Source organism: Netta rufina, assembly GCF_964035555.1.
Source record: "Netta rufina genome assembly, chromosome: 2".
NCBI classification, from domain to species: Eukaryota; Metazoa; Chordata; class Aves; order Anseriformes; family Anatidae; genus Netta; species Netta rufina.
The window spans coordinates 3342986-3357736 of record NC_140124.1 but is presented as its reverse complement, the minus strand read 5'-3'; the positions used below and the strand labels follow the sequence as shown (position 1 = coordinate 3357736).

Genomic DNA, 14751 nt, shown 5'->3' with positions numbered 1-14751 from the left:
TACTTCCAAACATGTTTTAGTTTCTCCGAGACTTCATTTTGAGCTAGACAAATCAGCCAGTCTTTTGATACCGTAATTTTCACGCCACTTTCAGGGCGTTTACAAGGTTTGTATTTATTGTTTTTTTATCGTCACCCCCGTTCACTGCATCATGATGGTGTGTAAGCATCCAGCTGGCTTTCCTCTTCCTTTCCCTAGGTAAGCCTCTAGTCCTCATATCTACAGGGAAAAGCTTTAAGGATATGAGCATTAAGTTTCAGCTCCGAAATGCAAGAAAATAAGAATAAAATCTGGGTCTCTGCTAGAGCTCTCCATGGGGCTGGTTTGCTGGATGTGTTCATCACAGCTTTTGCTTGGTCCTTGTGTTTAGTTGCTGTGGATATTCAGTTATGGCTCTATAAGCATGCAGACAAAGGGAATTTCTTTTGAAACATTTTAAAGATTTATTTTTAAATAAACCACTGGTCAGGCAGCATGGACATCATTAGATTTTTGCTCTAACAGATCTTTGTCCTGCTGCCAGTGCAGTCATGTTTCTATCAAAACATCATTATGATAACTTAAAAAAAAAAAAACACAATGCATTTTTTTCTCAGTAGGAAGCTCTCTTTGAGCCAAACACGGCTGAGATCTCCAAGAATTCTGCAAATTAGAATAGTGTTAAAAAAAAAAAAAAAGAAAGAAAAAAGTTCAGAACAATAAAAATGAAAGACAGCATAAATAAAAAAAAACCTTTCCCTGAAAAACAGCATTTGTCCAACCGTAGGTCAGGACAATGTGATCTGTGATTGAAGATGGGGAACCCAAAAGGATGGAGATGAGTGCTCACGGCCCTCCCTGCCTGTCTCTCTTCCCTTCCCTACCTTACTCCTAGCATGACTCTTCCCCTCCTGCAGTCTTTAGCTCTTTACATCTCTTCAGTCCAAAGTCAGGATGGAGATGAAGAACCAAAACTTTTTTCTTTTCATTGCAATGTCCTACAGATTTCTGCTGCCCTTGCTCACGTGCCTTTTTTCTTTTAACTGTCTCATCCCAACAACCTGCATCACTTGGGAACTCATCCAAGTCCCCCCAGGTGTGACCTGCACCACTAGCCTTTGCCTCTTCCTTTTCCCCTCCAAGGTGAGCTCTAGCACCACACCTCAGGCGAGGAAATAAATATATTAGAGACATCTCTGTCTGGGAAAACATCAGCTTAATTCCTTCAGACCCACTTTCTGCCTCCACTCTTGGTTGGGGACCTTCAACAGTGGTTGAGAAGATCGGAAGAAACCTGAAGTGGAACAGAAATGCGATCTTTTTGTCTGAGAGTAGCTCATTGCTACATGTTTGTAACTCTACCCCAGCTCCATGCAGGTGCTAGGGCCTTTCTGTAGTAATCTAGTGAACTAGAATTAAATTAAATTCCCATAATACCATTAAATTCCCATAATGCCTCAAGATAATTTCCCCCTTTCCCATTTGATGAAGTAAAATGGTACCAATCACAGATGCAATGTCCTGCACGGTATCTAGAGAAACCTGCCATGTCTCTGTGCTGCTACGCATGGCCTCACCTCCCCCCGTCCCTCTTTGTCCCAGACCCCAGTGGAAGAAGTAAATCCTGCCCCACTACATCTTCGTTAGCCGCAAAACGTTGAGGCGCACGGGAAGGAAGGTGGCACCAGAGGCGTACTGGATCTCCCGGAGGACCCCTTCCCACTTCTTCTGCTCTTCATCGTATCTGGGGAGAGACAGAGGGAGAGTTGTGGTGAGGAAAGCATCTTCCCTCCCCACTTCAGCTGCTCTCTGTAGTGCTGGGAGGCTCAGGGTGCGGTGTGGTGTCCAATGGAGGGTTTTTGGTCACTGTGGGGGTACCACGGGGACTTTCAGCCCTGATATGCTTTGGTTCAACAGGCTAGGATGTGCAGATATCAGCTCATGGTCTCGCAGGAGACACCACTTCCACTGGAAATGGCTTGATGCTTGATGTCAAGATTGAACATCTCTGGTGAAGGCCAGGAGGTGCCTGCTGAGGGTGCTCTAGAGCCACAGAGCCGAAGGACAGGAGCTAGCCCTGTATTAGCAGCTGTCAGAAAGTGTTTTCTGACTGCTTCTCTGCTCCCACGTAAGACAATCTCACTTCCATCCTGAGCACTGGCTCTTCCCGGGGAGAGCACTCATTGCACAAACACGGCTTCGAGCCAGAGGGGAGGTCTGGAACCAGCTCCAAACAAAATGTCAGTTCAGGAAAAAGCTGAAGGAGCAGATTTTGCCTGGTGTGTTGCTGTACGAGGCTGGGAGAAATCACTGAATTGCCCAACATGCCCTCCAGCACAGCACAGGGCAAACACCTCACCCAGAGCCCCCATGCTGAGCCTTCAGCCTTGTGCTGAGGCAACACCAACATGCTGAAGGCATCAAGAAAGACAGAAACTATCCGTTCCCTCGGTGGCTTTTGCTGAGTAACGTCCCCCCCATCTCCCATACCACCACGGAGAGCCCCAGGGAAGGTCATCACCTCCAAACGTCATTCAGCTCTGTTGGCACCAGCTCTCCCGACTCCGTCTCCACCGTGGCGAAGCCCCCGAGCAGGTAGAGCACCCCAGCCAGGCTCACCAGGCTGACAGAGCTGCGCTCCTGCGGGAACTCGGTGAAGGTGTCCCACCTGCCATGTCGAGAGGGGACACGTTAGGGCACCCTGCCAACCCCTGTCATCATTAGCAACTGAATTAACTAGCAGCAGATTAACTTGTGTAGGTTTACACAGGATGGGATCATACATGGCTTGGTGCTAGAGAGGTGTTTCCATCATTGTAGCTCAACTTCATTTTTCTGCGAGTAGCTGAGCTGTGGTGTTCACCCAGCGTGGACCAGCAGGTTCCAGGGGCTGGATGTGGCCATAAAACCCACCCTGAGTCAGGAAACACATCTCTTGCACAGGACAAAGATGACAAGATGAAGCTACAGCCCTGCAAAGTACCTAAGAAGCTGATCAGTTGATGAAACCACTTTGAGTGTGAGCCTGGTGTGATCCACAGCCCAACCACAGTGGTCTCACTGATTCCCAGTGGTCTGAGAAATACAGACTGGGACAAACTGGTATCAGGAGTTGCAAACAAACTCCTGAAGGGTTGGAAGCTGCTCAATGTACACCTACAGCTGGTATCTAGGCCCTGAAGGTGTGCTCAGGTACATACTTGTTGGTGGCGATGTCGTACACTTCCACCGAGTTGGTCAGGCCGGAGTCGGTCACACCAGCCGCCACGTAGATTTTGTCTTTGTGCACCGTGGCTCCGAACAGCGAGCGGGCAGTTTTCATGGGAGCCAGCTCCTTCCACTCGAATTTGTTGGGGTTGTAGACACACATGTTCTTCAGGCACTTTCTAGAGAAAGAGGAGAGAGAGGAGACTCGCTCACTCACCTGCTTGGCACTGCAGGAGGTACTGACTCATGCTCTGCCCTCCCTCTAGTTTGGGGGATGACTCCTTGGTTTCTCTTGGGTCTTGACTTACTTGTCGCTTCCTTTGCCACCAATGACGTAGACGAGGTCCTTGTGCGACACCACCGCGTGGCCGTAGACCGCGTAGGGGAGGGAATCGGCTTCACCCCACTTGAAGGACCTGGATCAGGGAAAGATGGGAGGCAAGAGGATTTGTAGCTTGCTGGGTGAGGCCCAGAGCACAGGGCACTTTCCAGACCTGGAGGTGAGTGCAGATCCTGACTAATGGAAAATAAAGTGTCTTAAAAATAGGAGTCTTCCAATGAGATAATGCTGAACCAGTAAATTTTGTCATCCTAAAAAAAAAAAAAGGAAGATCAAACATAAAACATGCCAGATGCTTATGCTAATGCTCATCCTTTTCTGCAGCATCCTCTACTTCTGGGCTTTGTGCATAAACAGTGCCTTCTCCTAGGGCCTCACATCATTTACAAGCATTACCAGCCAAATACAGATGAGACAGAGATTTCAGCATTATGTAAAAAATAAAAATCCAAGAGACTTAAGCGTGCAATATTCTGAGGACAAATTTCTCTCTTTTTTCTTTTTTTGTTTTTTACCATGACCTTTGATTTTAAAGTGCTTTGGTTTGCCAGCAGCCACCAAGGTGGTTGCATCCACATTTTGGAGCGTGGGATTGTGCTGAAGTCTCTGAGCTAGCTCCAGGGCAGCTGAGCTGAGGACGTAGCTAAAAGATTTGGAAACCCCAAAGCGGTGCCTCTGCTAGGATACCCACTGCTTTTCCACGGCAGACCCTCCAGCTCTGTCCTCAGGCAGGGCTTTGACACCTTTATTTTTACATCCTTGTTGTTTACGTTGGGTAGCAGCAGCCCAGAATGGAAACAACTAAAATTTGGGGGCATTTGTGGTGATCTGGACCCAAGGGAAGGCTCATCATCGATTAAACAGCTACATTCAGTGGGCAGGTGTACAGGCACAAATAGGGCTGACCAATTTCTCAGGATGTGGCTGTTGATATCCACGTTGCTTAGAGTCATCCCCAATTTTCATTGATGTAGGATGAACCCCTCAAAATATGGCACTTTATTTTACCTAAGAATGGAGATGCCTGGGCTCTGAGTGCTTCCTAATTGCCCAACCACTCTAGGGAAATAGTTGCTATTATAGACCAGCAATTTTTTCTCTCCAGGCTTGTTACTGTTGAAGTTTTTACCTAAATAACACCAGAAATAGGAGTGGTGCTGATCATCTCTCTGCCAGCCTCCAGCCAATATTTAAGCCACCCCCGAGCGAGTAGCAAGGGGACACACGATACGTCCCAGAGGGGCAATAAATACCCTAATGTTGGGAAATGAAACTGGTTTCAAATCTCTGCCTATAAAACAGATTTTGGAGCACACAAATCTAAATATAAGCTGACCAAAGGCTTGTTAACACCTACCACTGTGCTTCTTTAGGGCAGAGAGGAGAACTCTTTGGATATTTCTGCCTCCTGCGAGCAGAACAGGACGGTCAGTTTTAATATAGCTCATGACATAACATGGTTCAGAGCCCATTGTGCAAAAATAATCATATATTAAGCCTGATATCAATCAGGGTGGGCCATTCAGTGCCACGTCTGAATAGTTTCAAAACAAGCTTTCCTGTACAAAACCACTCCCTGTGAGACCACAGTGAAGGTCACCAAAACGCGAACCAATGGGCAAGAGCAGAAGGAAAAACTCCCCTCGCTCCTCCATGCAGGTCCCACGTGAGCATCTGCTAAGTTCAATCCTTGATAATTTAATACCCCAGGTATGGCTCCCACCCTGGGAGCTTCAATTAGAACAAACGAAGCAGCTGGAGAGGGGCAGCTCAGAGCCCCAAGGTTCATCTCAAATTGCTCCCCGTGGTCCCAGCATGGTGGTCCCAGTGCAGAGATCAAGCACGTGGTCCCAGTGCAGAGATCAAGCTCTGTCTCTAAACCTGGTCCCTGAAGAACTGGGGTCATTTTTCACGGCAGCTGCCTCACCTTCTCCTGCCAGCCACCTCCTGCCCCTCGCTCACACGTGGACACTTACAGCCGGTCGTAGCACAGGACCGAATCCAAGGTCTTCTCTCCCTCCTTCAGTTCTTTCCCTCCGACCACAAAAATGGAGTTTTCTGCCTCTCCCAGGCCAAAGAGGCAGCGAGGGGAGGGCAGGGGGGGCATGCCCAGCCAGTCTGCATCCAGATGGTCGTACTGAAAGGAAACACATACTCGTTAGTGTGTGCTCTCCCGGCGTCTTGGCTTAATGAAGAGCCAGAGGCTAAGAGCAGGGCTGTTCCCATGTGCTGCTCATCACCCCAACAGACACCTTCTGCCCATGCTTTGCCCCTGATGCTGCATCTGGTGCAGGACAGGGAATCTCAGTGCAAATCCAAGTCACACATCACCAGCTGTGTTTTATTACAAGGTGTAAGAGCAGAGATGCATGAGCAGGAACGTTTTCTGCTCCGTACACCAAAGCCTTGGCTTGGAACAAGCTTGGTTGTCTTTGGATAGGAGAGTCTCATGTTGGACCTAATTAAAAATAGTTCCTGGGACTGGAGGAGCTGAAACACTGAAGAGTAAAATGCCTTCTCCTCCCACCAATTCTCCCTCTTTCTGGCAAAGCTCAGTTACTGTGTTCCTCCTCTGCTTCTCAAGATACTGATGTCCTCTACCACCTTGGTGTGAGAGATGAAATGTGTGTGTCTGTTGGCACAAACGGTATTTACACAACACCTATGTACCCAACATCTTCAGATGAAGCTGAGATCACGTTGCAAAGACCAGAGCTCTTCATGCTGACCACGGTGTGTCCAACCAACCCACCAGACATGGAGATTAATCCATAAAATGCCAGTAGGTCAGATGGCAAAGTCCTTGGACCAAGGCATTACCCTACTTCCCACCAGGAAAAAAAGGTGTGAAGGATTATGACACAGCACGGGGCTGGGGGCTCTTTGGACGTGGTGGGACTTGCAAACAGGGGCAATATTTTTAACACATCTTGGCAGCATCACGTATTAAGCCTGGGGTGACCTCTAGCAGCCCATCTGGGGGGACTCTGCATGAGGAAGCTGGGCTGAATCACTGCCCGAAGCGCCATGGAGCTCCAGCTTGCTGGGCTGCCTCCAAAATTCAGCCTCAGCTGGAGGCCTGTGGCTGTTGTCTCTGTGTAAGCTGTGGCCCACATTTATGTTATTTATAGCACAGACCCGAGCAGCCCGGTCACCAGGAGAGTTCCTGCTTCTCGATGGCTTCAGCATTGTTTTCAAGGCATAAATCTTAGAAGTGACAAATAAAGGATACCCTTTTCCATCTGGAATGTCAACGGAATCATTTTGTTCCTGCCAAAATGTGCAAGGCCTCTGGGATTTATCAGCGTTTATATACATCGGTGCTTGTCCTCAAGTCTAAACAATCCCTGACCTCTCAGCAGGAGGAACACGAAAACAGAGGATAGAAACAGAGTTAGAAGATGTAAGATGCTGCTGCACTGACACCGTGGTTCAAGGGTTTATCACACAGCTGCCTGCCTATATCTGTGTGAAGTTCCAGCTGAAAAAGGCTCAGAAGAACATCGTATTCCTATAGGAACTATGACCTATGTAAAGGGAACTGATGGAAACAAATCACACACCCACAAACTGACAGCACCTTCCAGCCCTGGGACGTGTCTGCTTTTCCCATGCAGGAGTGTCAGAGCAGGCTGTGAAGGCACCACTGACCCCTTTTTTGGGGGGAAAGCAGCTAAAAATGGCCATGATGTACCCCATTAAGGAGCTGCAGACATCAATGAGATCTTCCCCTCCTCTTCTCCTGGCTGACAAGACCCAGATGCTTCTCTTCCTCAGCCCTAACCACCTTGGTGGCCTCCGCTGGACCCACACCAGTACCTCAACGTCCTCCTTGTACTGGGGAGCACCAGCCTGGACTCAGCACCCAGATGTGGCCTCACAAGTGCCTGATTAAAGGAAAAATCACTTTCCTTGACCTGCTTGCTGCAATCATGGCAATACAACCTTGCTTGATCAGCAACAAAACAGGAGGAGTATTGATCTTTAGACATAGCATTGTTTGACTGCTTTGGGTTGCTAACTGATGGAGCTGCCCACATCTGCTGCGGTCAAAGCTCCTGCTCAGCACAAAGGGCCATTCCCCTCAGCACTCCCACTGCCTTTCCCCTCCATCCTACTTTCCTGGGCCACTTTCACGGTCTCTTCCCACTAACTCCTCGTTTCACAGGCCGCACAGGCTCCAAATGCTGCCCCTTTCTAAGTTAGGCACCCACACGTGGTGTGGGTGCACAGCCCTACTGATGCAAGAAGGCAAGGAAAGGACCAAATTGTGTGTCTCAGCATGGGGCCTCCCCTTTGCTTTGTCCTTTCATTGCTTTACTGCTTCCTCCAAAAACAGATGTGAGCCATGGGAGAAGTACAAAAGGATTTCTGGGTATAAGGGAAGAGGATATAGGATTTACTGGATTCGTACGGGGTCAACAGGAAGGGTAGGAAACAGCCAAGGCAGGCTGAGCTGAAACTAGAACACACCCAGGGACAAGAGGAGCATTTGAAAAGGGATGGATATTGGATCTCTCCCATCAGAGAGATCTCCATTAAAAATATAATGCTAAGAATCTCTAGTAAAACAGTTTAGATGTCTCACCTTCGTTTACAACCTTTGCTTTAGCATCACACAACAACGGATATTACTGGCATCTGGTGGTGCTCTTAAGTGGTCAAAGAAACAACAAAGAAATAAAGCTGGTACCTGCAGGAAGTAGGAGCTCATGGGATCCTCTTTGCTGTCCTCGTTGTAGTACAGTCCTCCGACAATGAAGATCTGATTCTCTTTGGTCACCAGACTGACGTGGTTCTTGGGGATTTGAGCAGACAGGGAGGCAAAGTAGCACTCGTTGGCAGTGGGGTCATAGGCCACTGCTCCACTGTCACTGACCATGAAAATGAGGTCCTGGAGGAACATGCCAAAGCGCATCGTGTCGTTTAGGATCCCTGGAAGGGCATCCTCCTCCACATCTTCCTCCTCCTCTACTGCTCCATTGACAACGTTGTCTTTTGCCTGCTTTTCACTGCTTTTCTTCACTTTCTTCTTCTTCACCACGGTGAATTTGCCTTGCTGGGCATCCTTCACCATCTGCAGTTTCTTGAGCAGCTCTGGGCTGGATTTCACCACGGCGTGCTTCTCCACGTGGTCCTTGATGTAGTCCTTGGGCATGAGGCGGAAGCGGATGCTTTCAAAGATGACCGGCAGGGCCTTCTGCCGGCTCTCACGGTCCTTGGTCCCCACCCACTTCATCACCACCTCGAAGACAGTCTCCTCTTTCTCAATGTTGAGGGAGTCACTGGAGATGATGGCAATGAGCTCGTCGGGTGAGAGCTGGTAGAACTCCTCATCACGGGAGACCAGCGCAAAGCGATCACAGATGAAATCCCGAGCTGCCACGGCCAGCCGGGCACAATCCAGCATCAAGCCCAGCCTGAAGATGGCCAAGCAGTTGCTGAGGCAAAGCCGCTTCTGCAGGAAGGACACGCAGACGGTGAAAATGGAGGGGATCTGGAACATGTTGGCCACGGAGAAGATGTCCTGCACATTCTGCTCTGTGATCTCCAGCTCAGAGGTGTAGATATAATGGAGGATCTTGCCCATGACATCTGGATCAACATCTTCCAAGCTGACCTCCTTCTTCTTGCTCTCCTCCATGTCTGAGAGGAACATCGCCCGGAAATACGGGCTGCAAGCCGCCAGCACCAGCCGATGGCAGGGGAACTCCTTCCCCTTGACTTTCAAGACACAGTCCAGAAACTTATTGTGGTCCAACATGTCCTTGAGTCCATCCTGGAGGAGAGTTTGCTGGTAGAGACGCAGTTCTTCCACTTGATCGAAAGGCAAACCCATAGTGCAGAGTAAAAGTTCTTATTTTTCCCCAAGCCTTCCACCAAATCTAACTGTGGATTTACGAATATTTCTGTCTGTGTGCCCTGGTAAAGAAACTTACTCAAAGCAGGTCTCCCTTGCTTCCAGCCTGTCAGCGCACTGGGAATGTGAAAGGCTCGCTGCTATCGCAGCTGTCTGTGTACTTCAGCTTGCAGTGCAGGGCTTTATATATAGCCACTGCGCTACAAAGCTTAGGAATCCATATTGCAGCATGTGTAAGCTGATCACCCTCTAATATGACACATGGGACAAGGGGGAAGGGAGGGGACGGGGGGAACAGCTGTACTTCCAGCCTCGATGCTTCAGGAGCGGCCTGGCAGCCCGTGAGTCACCGCGGGGGGAACGCGAGCTTCTGCCGCCGTCCCATGACGGAAGACGCGTGCGACCCCACGGCACGGCCGCCACTCTTGGGGAAAACATCCTCCAGATGAATCAACCCCCCTAATCTGCCTTCTGGGTCATCAACAGCAGGGCTGGGACCTCCTAACGCTACTAAATGACCACTCCGAAGCCTTTTGCTGTGCTAAGAATAGACGATGAAGTCAACGCTGGAAAGATGCAAGAAGGGAGAGTCTCGTGTGGGCTTTGTGGCACCCATGAGGCCAAACAGCTCATCCCCTGGGCTGATTTTCCGCGTGGGTTTGTCCTTTATTCTCCTCTGGAGTCACTTTTTGAGGCTGGAAGGGGATGGGGAACGAAGGTGAATTTTTTATTTACACCTGTGTATGGGGTATGGGACTTACGTGGGAAGTTACTTAAAAAGTCTTACCAAAGGAGGAGACCCCCGGAGTCTGGGGGAGGGATGTGCCTGTGTTGCCTGCACTATGTGCGTAGGCCCTACCAGCACCATCTCTGGACACCTCACCACTAATAAATCCACCTTTTCCACATTTTGGTGGTGGAGAAAATGTCTGAAGCAGATCCAAAATATAGAGACCCCAACGGTGGGCTCATAGACTAAGGCATCCAAACCCAGGTATCTCCTTGCAAGTTGGGGGTCTCCTGATAAGGTCTACTGAGATTCAACACCCCCATGCTGAGGCCTAGAGCCTCCCTGGCCCTCAGCTGATGCTCCAGGAAAGCTGAGGACTCCATCAGGTCCTGCATCCTGCTTCCACGTCCTTGGATGTCAAAGAAGCCTCGTGGGACCTCAAATGGCTGGTCCAGGCCCAGCTCTTCCTAAAGAGCTCTCAAGGAAGCAAATTAATTTTGGCAGGCATAGGTGAGCAGAGTAACTATAAGTGTTTATACCTATGCTGAAATTTCTAGATAAGTCTTTCATTTTATCTCCATTATTATGGACCCTCTGGGCTCTCTGACACTCAGAGATGGCAGAGATTTAATTAACAAACTAATTAAATCTATGCAAGAATATTAGCCACTCTTCTCGGTGTATTTAAAGCCACATAACCGCTTGCTCTGGAATGGACGTGCTTATAAAAATGCTTTGTGCCATGACTGTTATCTACGTAAATGGGAAGAGGGAGGGAACGATACTGGTACGAAGCCCTCTAGTACTGGTGAGGTTCCAGCAGCATCCCAGGCAGTACCAATATAGCAGAGGAGTAATCACATACTGTTTTCAGAGCTCAGATCATAAACTCGTCTGGGCTGCTCATCTGTGACAGGCTCAAAGGATGAGCATTGATATCTAAGCTGGGTCATACCTCAGAAATGTTCCTTTGCTCCCCGAGGTCTGGGACTGGACAACCCCATCCTCCCCTCTCCCTTCCTTCAGTATAAGTTTTTTTTTTCAAATTTTCCCAGCAAAATCCAGTGTGATTGTGCTATTGTTTGGGATTTTCCTTCTCTGCCTTTAATCTCCCTTGAACCCCTGTTTGTTTTCCTTTTCACTGTGCTCTCAGTGCGTGCTGTCATCTGAGGTTTGCTTCCACATTCCTCACATCACGAGGTGCTGAGCCAGCTACAGCCCAGCTCTTCCCACAGCAGATCCCAGATGATCCTGTGGCTTCTTTAAGGTTTATGGTCCACCCAGGAAAAGAGCACCTCCTTGGTCCCAAACCTGCTCCGGGGTCTCCATCATCTTCTGTGGCTCTGCAGAGCTCCAAGGCTTGGGGAAGCAACCCCAGTTCTTCCAGAGTGCCGTCTCCCCTAACTTCTCATCATAAGGTGACACCTCTAAATGCAATGGGACCTACCTGAAATTGCAGCTTCTGTCGTAAGTATGAACTTGTATATGGTTTTGGACTGTGCAAGTGATTGGAAATGGGGACTGGCTCTGGAACAGGTGAATATCCCACCCTGGGAAGCGGTAGGCAATGAGCAATGGGCTCACTCCCTCCATGGGCAACAGCTCAGTGGAGAGCAGGAAGGCATTGATCCACCTCCACAAATAAATCCTTCCCTTTAGAGACTGATGGATTGATGGAAATCCGTGCTTTTTCCAGGCAAACAGGGCCTGAGAGCTGTTTTGGGTTCATATTGACAGTTAATGGACCTTTTCACCCTTCCAGAGTTCACCCTGGGGCAGACTTCTCCAGAGCAGCAGCGACCAGAGCTTTCCGCCCTTCAGGAAGATGGAACACCCTTCAGGGACAACCACCTCAGGACAAATGAACAGCTGGATTTTGGTTGCTTTCACCACCATGCCCTGCTTTGGCAGGGAAAGCAGACTCAGACCCCCCTGCCCATGCAGGGAGCAGCCCTATTGCTAAACACATCCAAGCCCACATGTCAGAGATGGGATTTACCAGGCTTCATTTTGCTCTGAAATGAAGCCAGCCCATTCTAGAGCCTGGTAGAAATGAGCCATTAGGACTGAAAGGCCTCAGAGACACCATGTTATTCCACACGGCTTTGGCTCTCTCAGTCTGGGGGGTGTTGTTTAAGCTCCCTGCAATCACAGGGAGAAGCAGACACACTTGGAGCTGATTTCCTGCACCCATGTTGGGCAGTTGCCTGTGATGAGAGGGCTCCAGTGCTGCCCATCTTTCCCCTTTCACTTAAATCATGAATTCATACTGGACATCCTTAACTGTTCCCAAAGCCTCCCAACCCTGGCTCCATGCCATCCCCTTGGGTCCTGTCGCTGTCCCCAGAGAGCAGAGCTCAGCGCCTGCCCCTCCGCTCCCCTCGTGAGGGAGCTGCAGGCCGCCATGAGGCCTCCCCTCAGCCTGCTCTGCTCTGGGCTGAGCAAAACAAGAGCCTCAACCACTCCTCACACATCTTCCCCTCTAGATCCTTCACCAACTTTGTTACCCTCCTTTGGACACTCCCTAATAGTTGCGTATATGGCCCAGGCTGGACACGCAGACTGTGCCCTCTGTGTTAACCCTGACCTCAAAGCGTCTGTAAGCCTCCTTGGCTCTTGAACACAAGCACGTTCATCTCAGATAAGGAAAATTCCTCCCCAAACAAGTTTCTGCCACAGCCTGGTGGGACAGACGCTCGACCTGGTGGACTCCAAACCCTCTGAGCAGCTCTGTGCCATGGGGAGGCTCACACAGTGCTAATGGGGAGACCCAGGGGTGCTCTTGGAGCTGATGTTTAGCTCTCCTGAAGCCTCCTGGGGCAGGGAGTGAAGAGCCAGAAGTGCTTTGTGCAGCTCAGATCCACAATCTTCAGGTCCTCTCCACCATTTGCAGTTCAGACGAACTTTCATCTCATATTTAAGGTTACATGTTTCCAGGCAGGATCTCGAGCATGAAATGTTTTTCTCAGTTGTGTGCACACTATTCCCCCAGTCCTGATTTTTATTTGTTTATGCTGGTTTGTCATTGCCATTTTACAATCTGTGTTTATGTGCAGGGGATTCGACAGAACTGGGGAGGTCTGGGGCTGGGTCTGGAGAGTCACAACCACATCTTATTGACTGGTGAGGAAGACATTTCTCAATGTTTCTAGAATAGGCAAAAAAAGCCCTGAATGATGGTGGGCTATTCTGAGATAGCTTTCAGCTAACTGACCCTGGTCTAATGGGACTACAGCAAATGATACTTGATGACCAGCGGACTAAGTCATTGTCTTCAAGTGGACAATAGTCCCCCACCCAGGGAGGGGAGTGAGTGAGAATGAATGAAAAGCATCCTAAGGGGATCCGTTCCCCATCCAAGCAGGATCATTCCCTCCCGTACAAAATTTTAGAACAAGAAAGTTGAACGCAGGACTTACAGCCATGCTGGGCGTAACATGAAGGTGTCTAGTGTAGGATTATGAATTTGGATTTGAAGTTGCAATAACAAAATGTGGTGGTTTTTTTTTTTTGGCTTCTAGGTGAGTTTTGCTATCACAGTCAAGTAATAATGAGATCAGGTGAGATTCTTTCCAGGAGGGAGATGAGTTGATAAAACCCATTCCACAGAGGACTACGCTGAGGCTGAGGGACTCTGCACAGGGCTGAGCAGTGAGACATGACTGCGATAGCACCACTTTGGCAATTCTGGCCCACAAGATTCCCTGAACTTCTAATGACATTGATAACTAAGGGGATGTCTTCAGGCAAACAGATACAAAGCCCAAGTTCTCCCATGTACTGTTTCTCTAACAGATTGCTTGCTCGGTGTCTAAGATTAGCTCCTCCTGACAGCTCCATTAGATGCAGCTGCTGGGTAAATTTAGATCCTTAGTGAATGGGTTATTTTCTCCCCCAGATTATCCAAGTCAGGAGAGCAGTGCAGAGTCACTGAGTTTTGCTTTGTGAGTCATTCCAGCACCAGGAGCTGGGTGACTCTACTTCTCCTCCCGTGCAGCCAGGGACACCTGCAGAGACAGAGCCCTTATTCTCTGCAGCTCAGGGTGGTGGCTTGGACTGTGTGAGGACACCCGTACGGAGGAGAAGAACTGAACTTTACCCTGGGAGGAGGCACATCATATCATAGCTGCTTTGGTGGTAGAGAGTAAATGTGAGATGATGGAGAGGCTAAGAAACATCTACTAAAGGTCCAGCAGTAGACCTCTGTTTAAAAAAGCAACTGAAGAGGTTTTAGGGATGTGACTGGAGGTGCCACCAAGCACAATACCTCCCTCCTGTGCTTCCAGCATTTTGGACCAGGCTCCCAAAAAGAAAACCAGCAAGACTTCTGCCCCAAAAGCTACACAGATGACGGTTTTACAGCAGTAGACTAGTGATATCTTACCAACGTGGAAGTAGATTCAAAATACGAATGCAGCTGCAGCCAAACTTCACTGGCTCCAATTTGGTGACACCGTTAAGGTTGGTTTCTATTAATATCAGCAATGTCTGATGTGTCAAAAGTGGAGGCAGAAGGTGAGGCCTTGCAAACATACCCTTGTGTCTCCCAGCTCCGATGGTAGCGCGTTGCCCAGGGTTTCACTGGCATCACAGCAACATACCATTGATGAGTGGCAGGCAGCAGAAACATCCAAC

At 49.1% G+C, this 14751-nt stretch overlaps 1 protein-coding gene across 2 annotated transcripts; it reads right to left on the bottom strand.

The window, feature by feature from the left end:
* Positions 1-419: 419 nt before the first annotated feature.
* Positions 420-9559, bottom strand: KLHL40 (kelch like family member 40). Of its 2 annotated transcripts, XM_084282638.1 has the most exons (6): positions 8220-9558; positions 5503-5663; positions 3495-3602; positions 3180-3365; positions 2501-2647; positions 420-1723 (listed from the first exon to the last, which is right to left on the bottom strand). In XM_084282638.1, the coding sequence occupies exons 1-6, from the start codon at positions 9363-9365 to the stop codon at positions 1612-1614; spliced, it is 1860 nt and encodes a 619-aa protein (XP_084138764.1). In that variant the 5' UTR covers positions 9366-9558; the 3' UTR covers positions 420-1611. The 2 variants fall into 2 exon arrangements, with proteins under 2 accessions (XP_084138764.1, XP_084138765.1); XM_084282639.1 differs by lacking the exon at positions 2501-2647 and having other exon boundaries at positions 8220-9559.
* Between the last annotated feature and the right edge of the window lie 5192 nt (positions 9560-14751).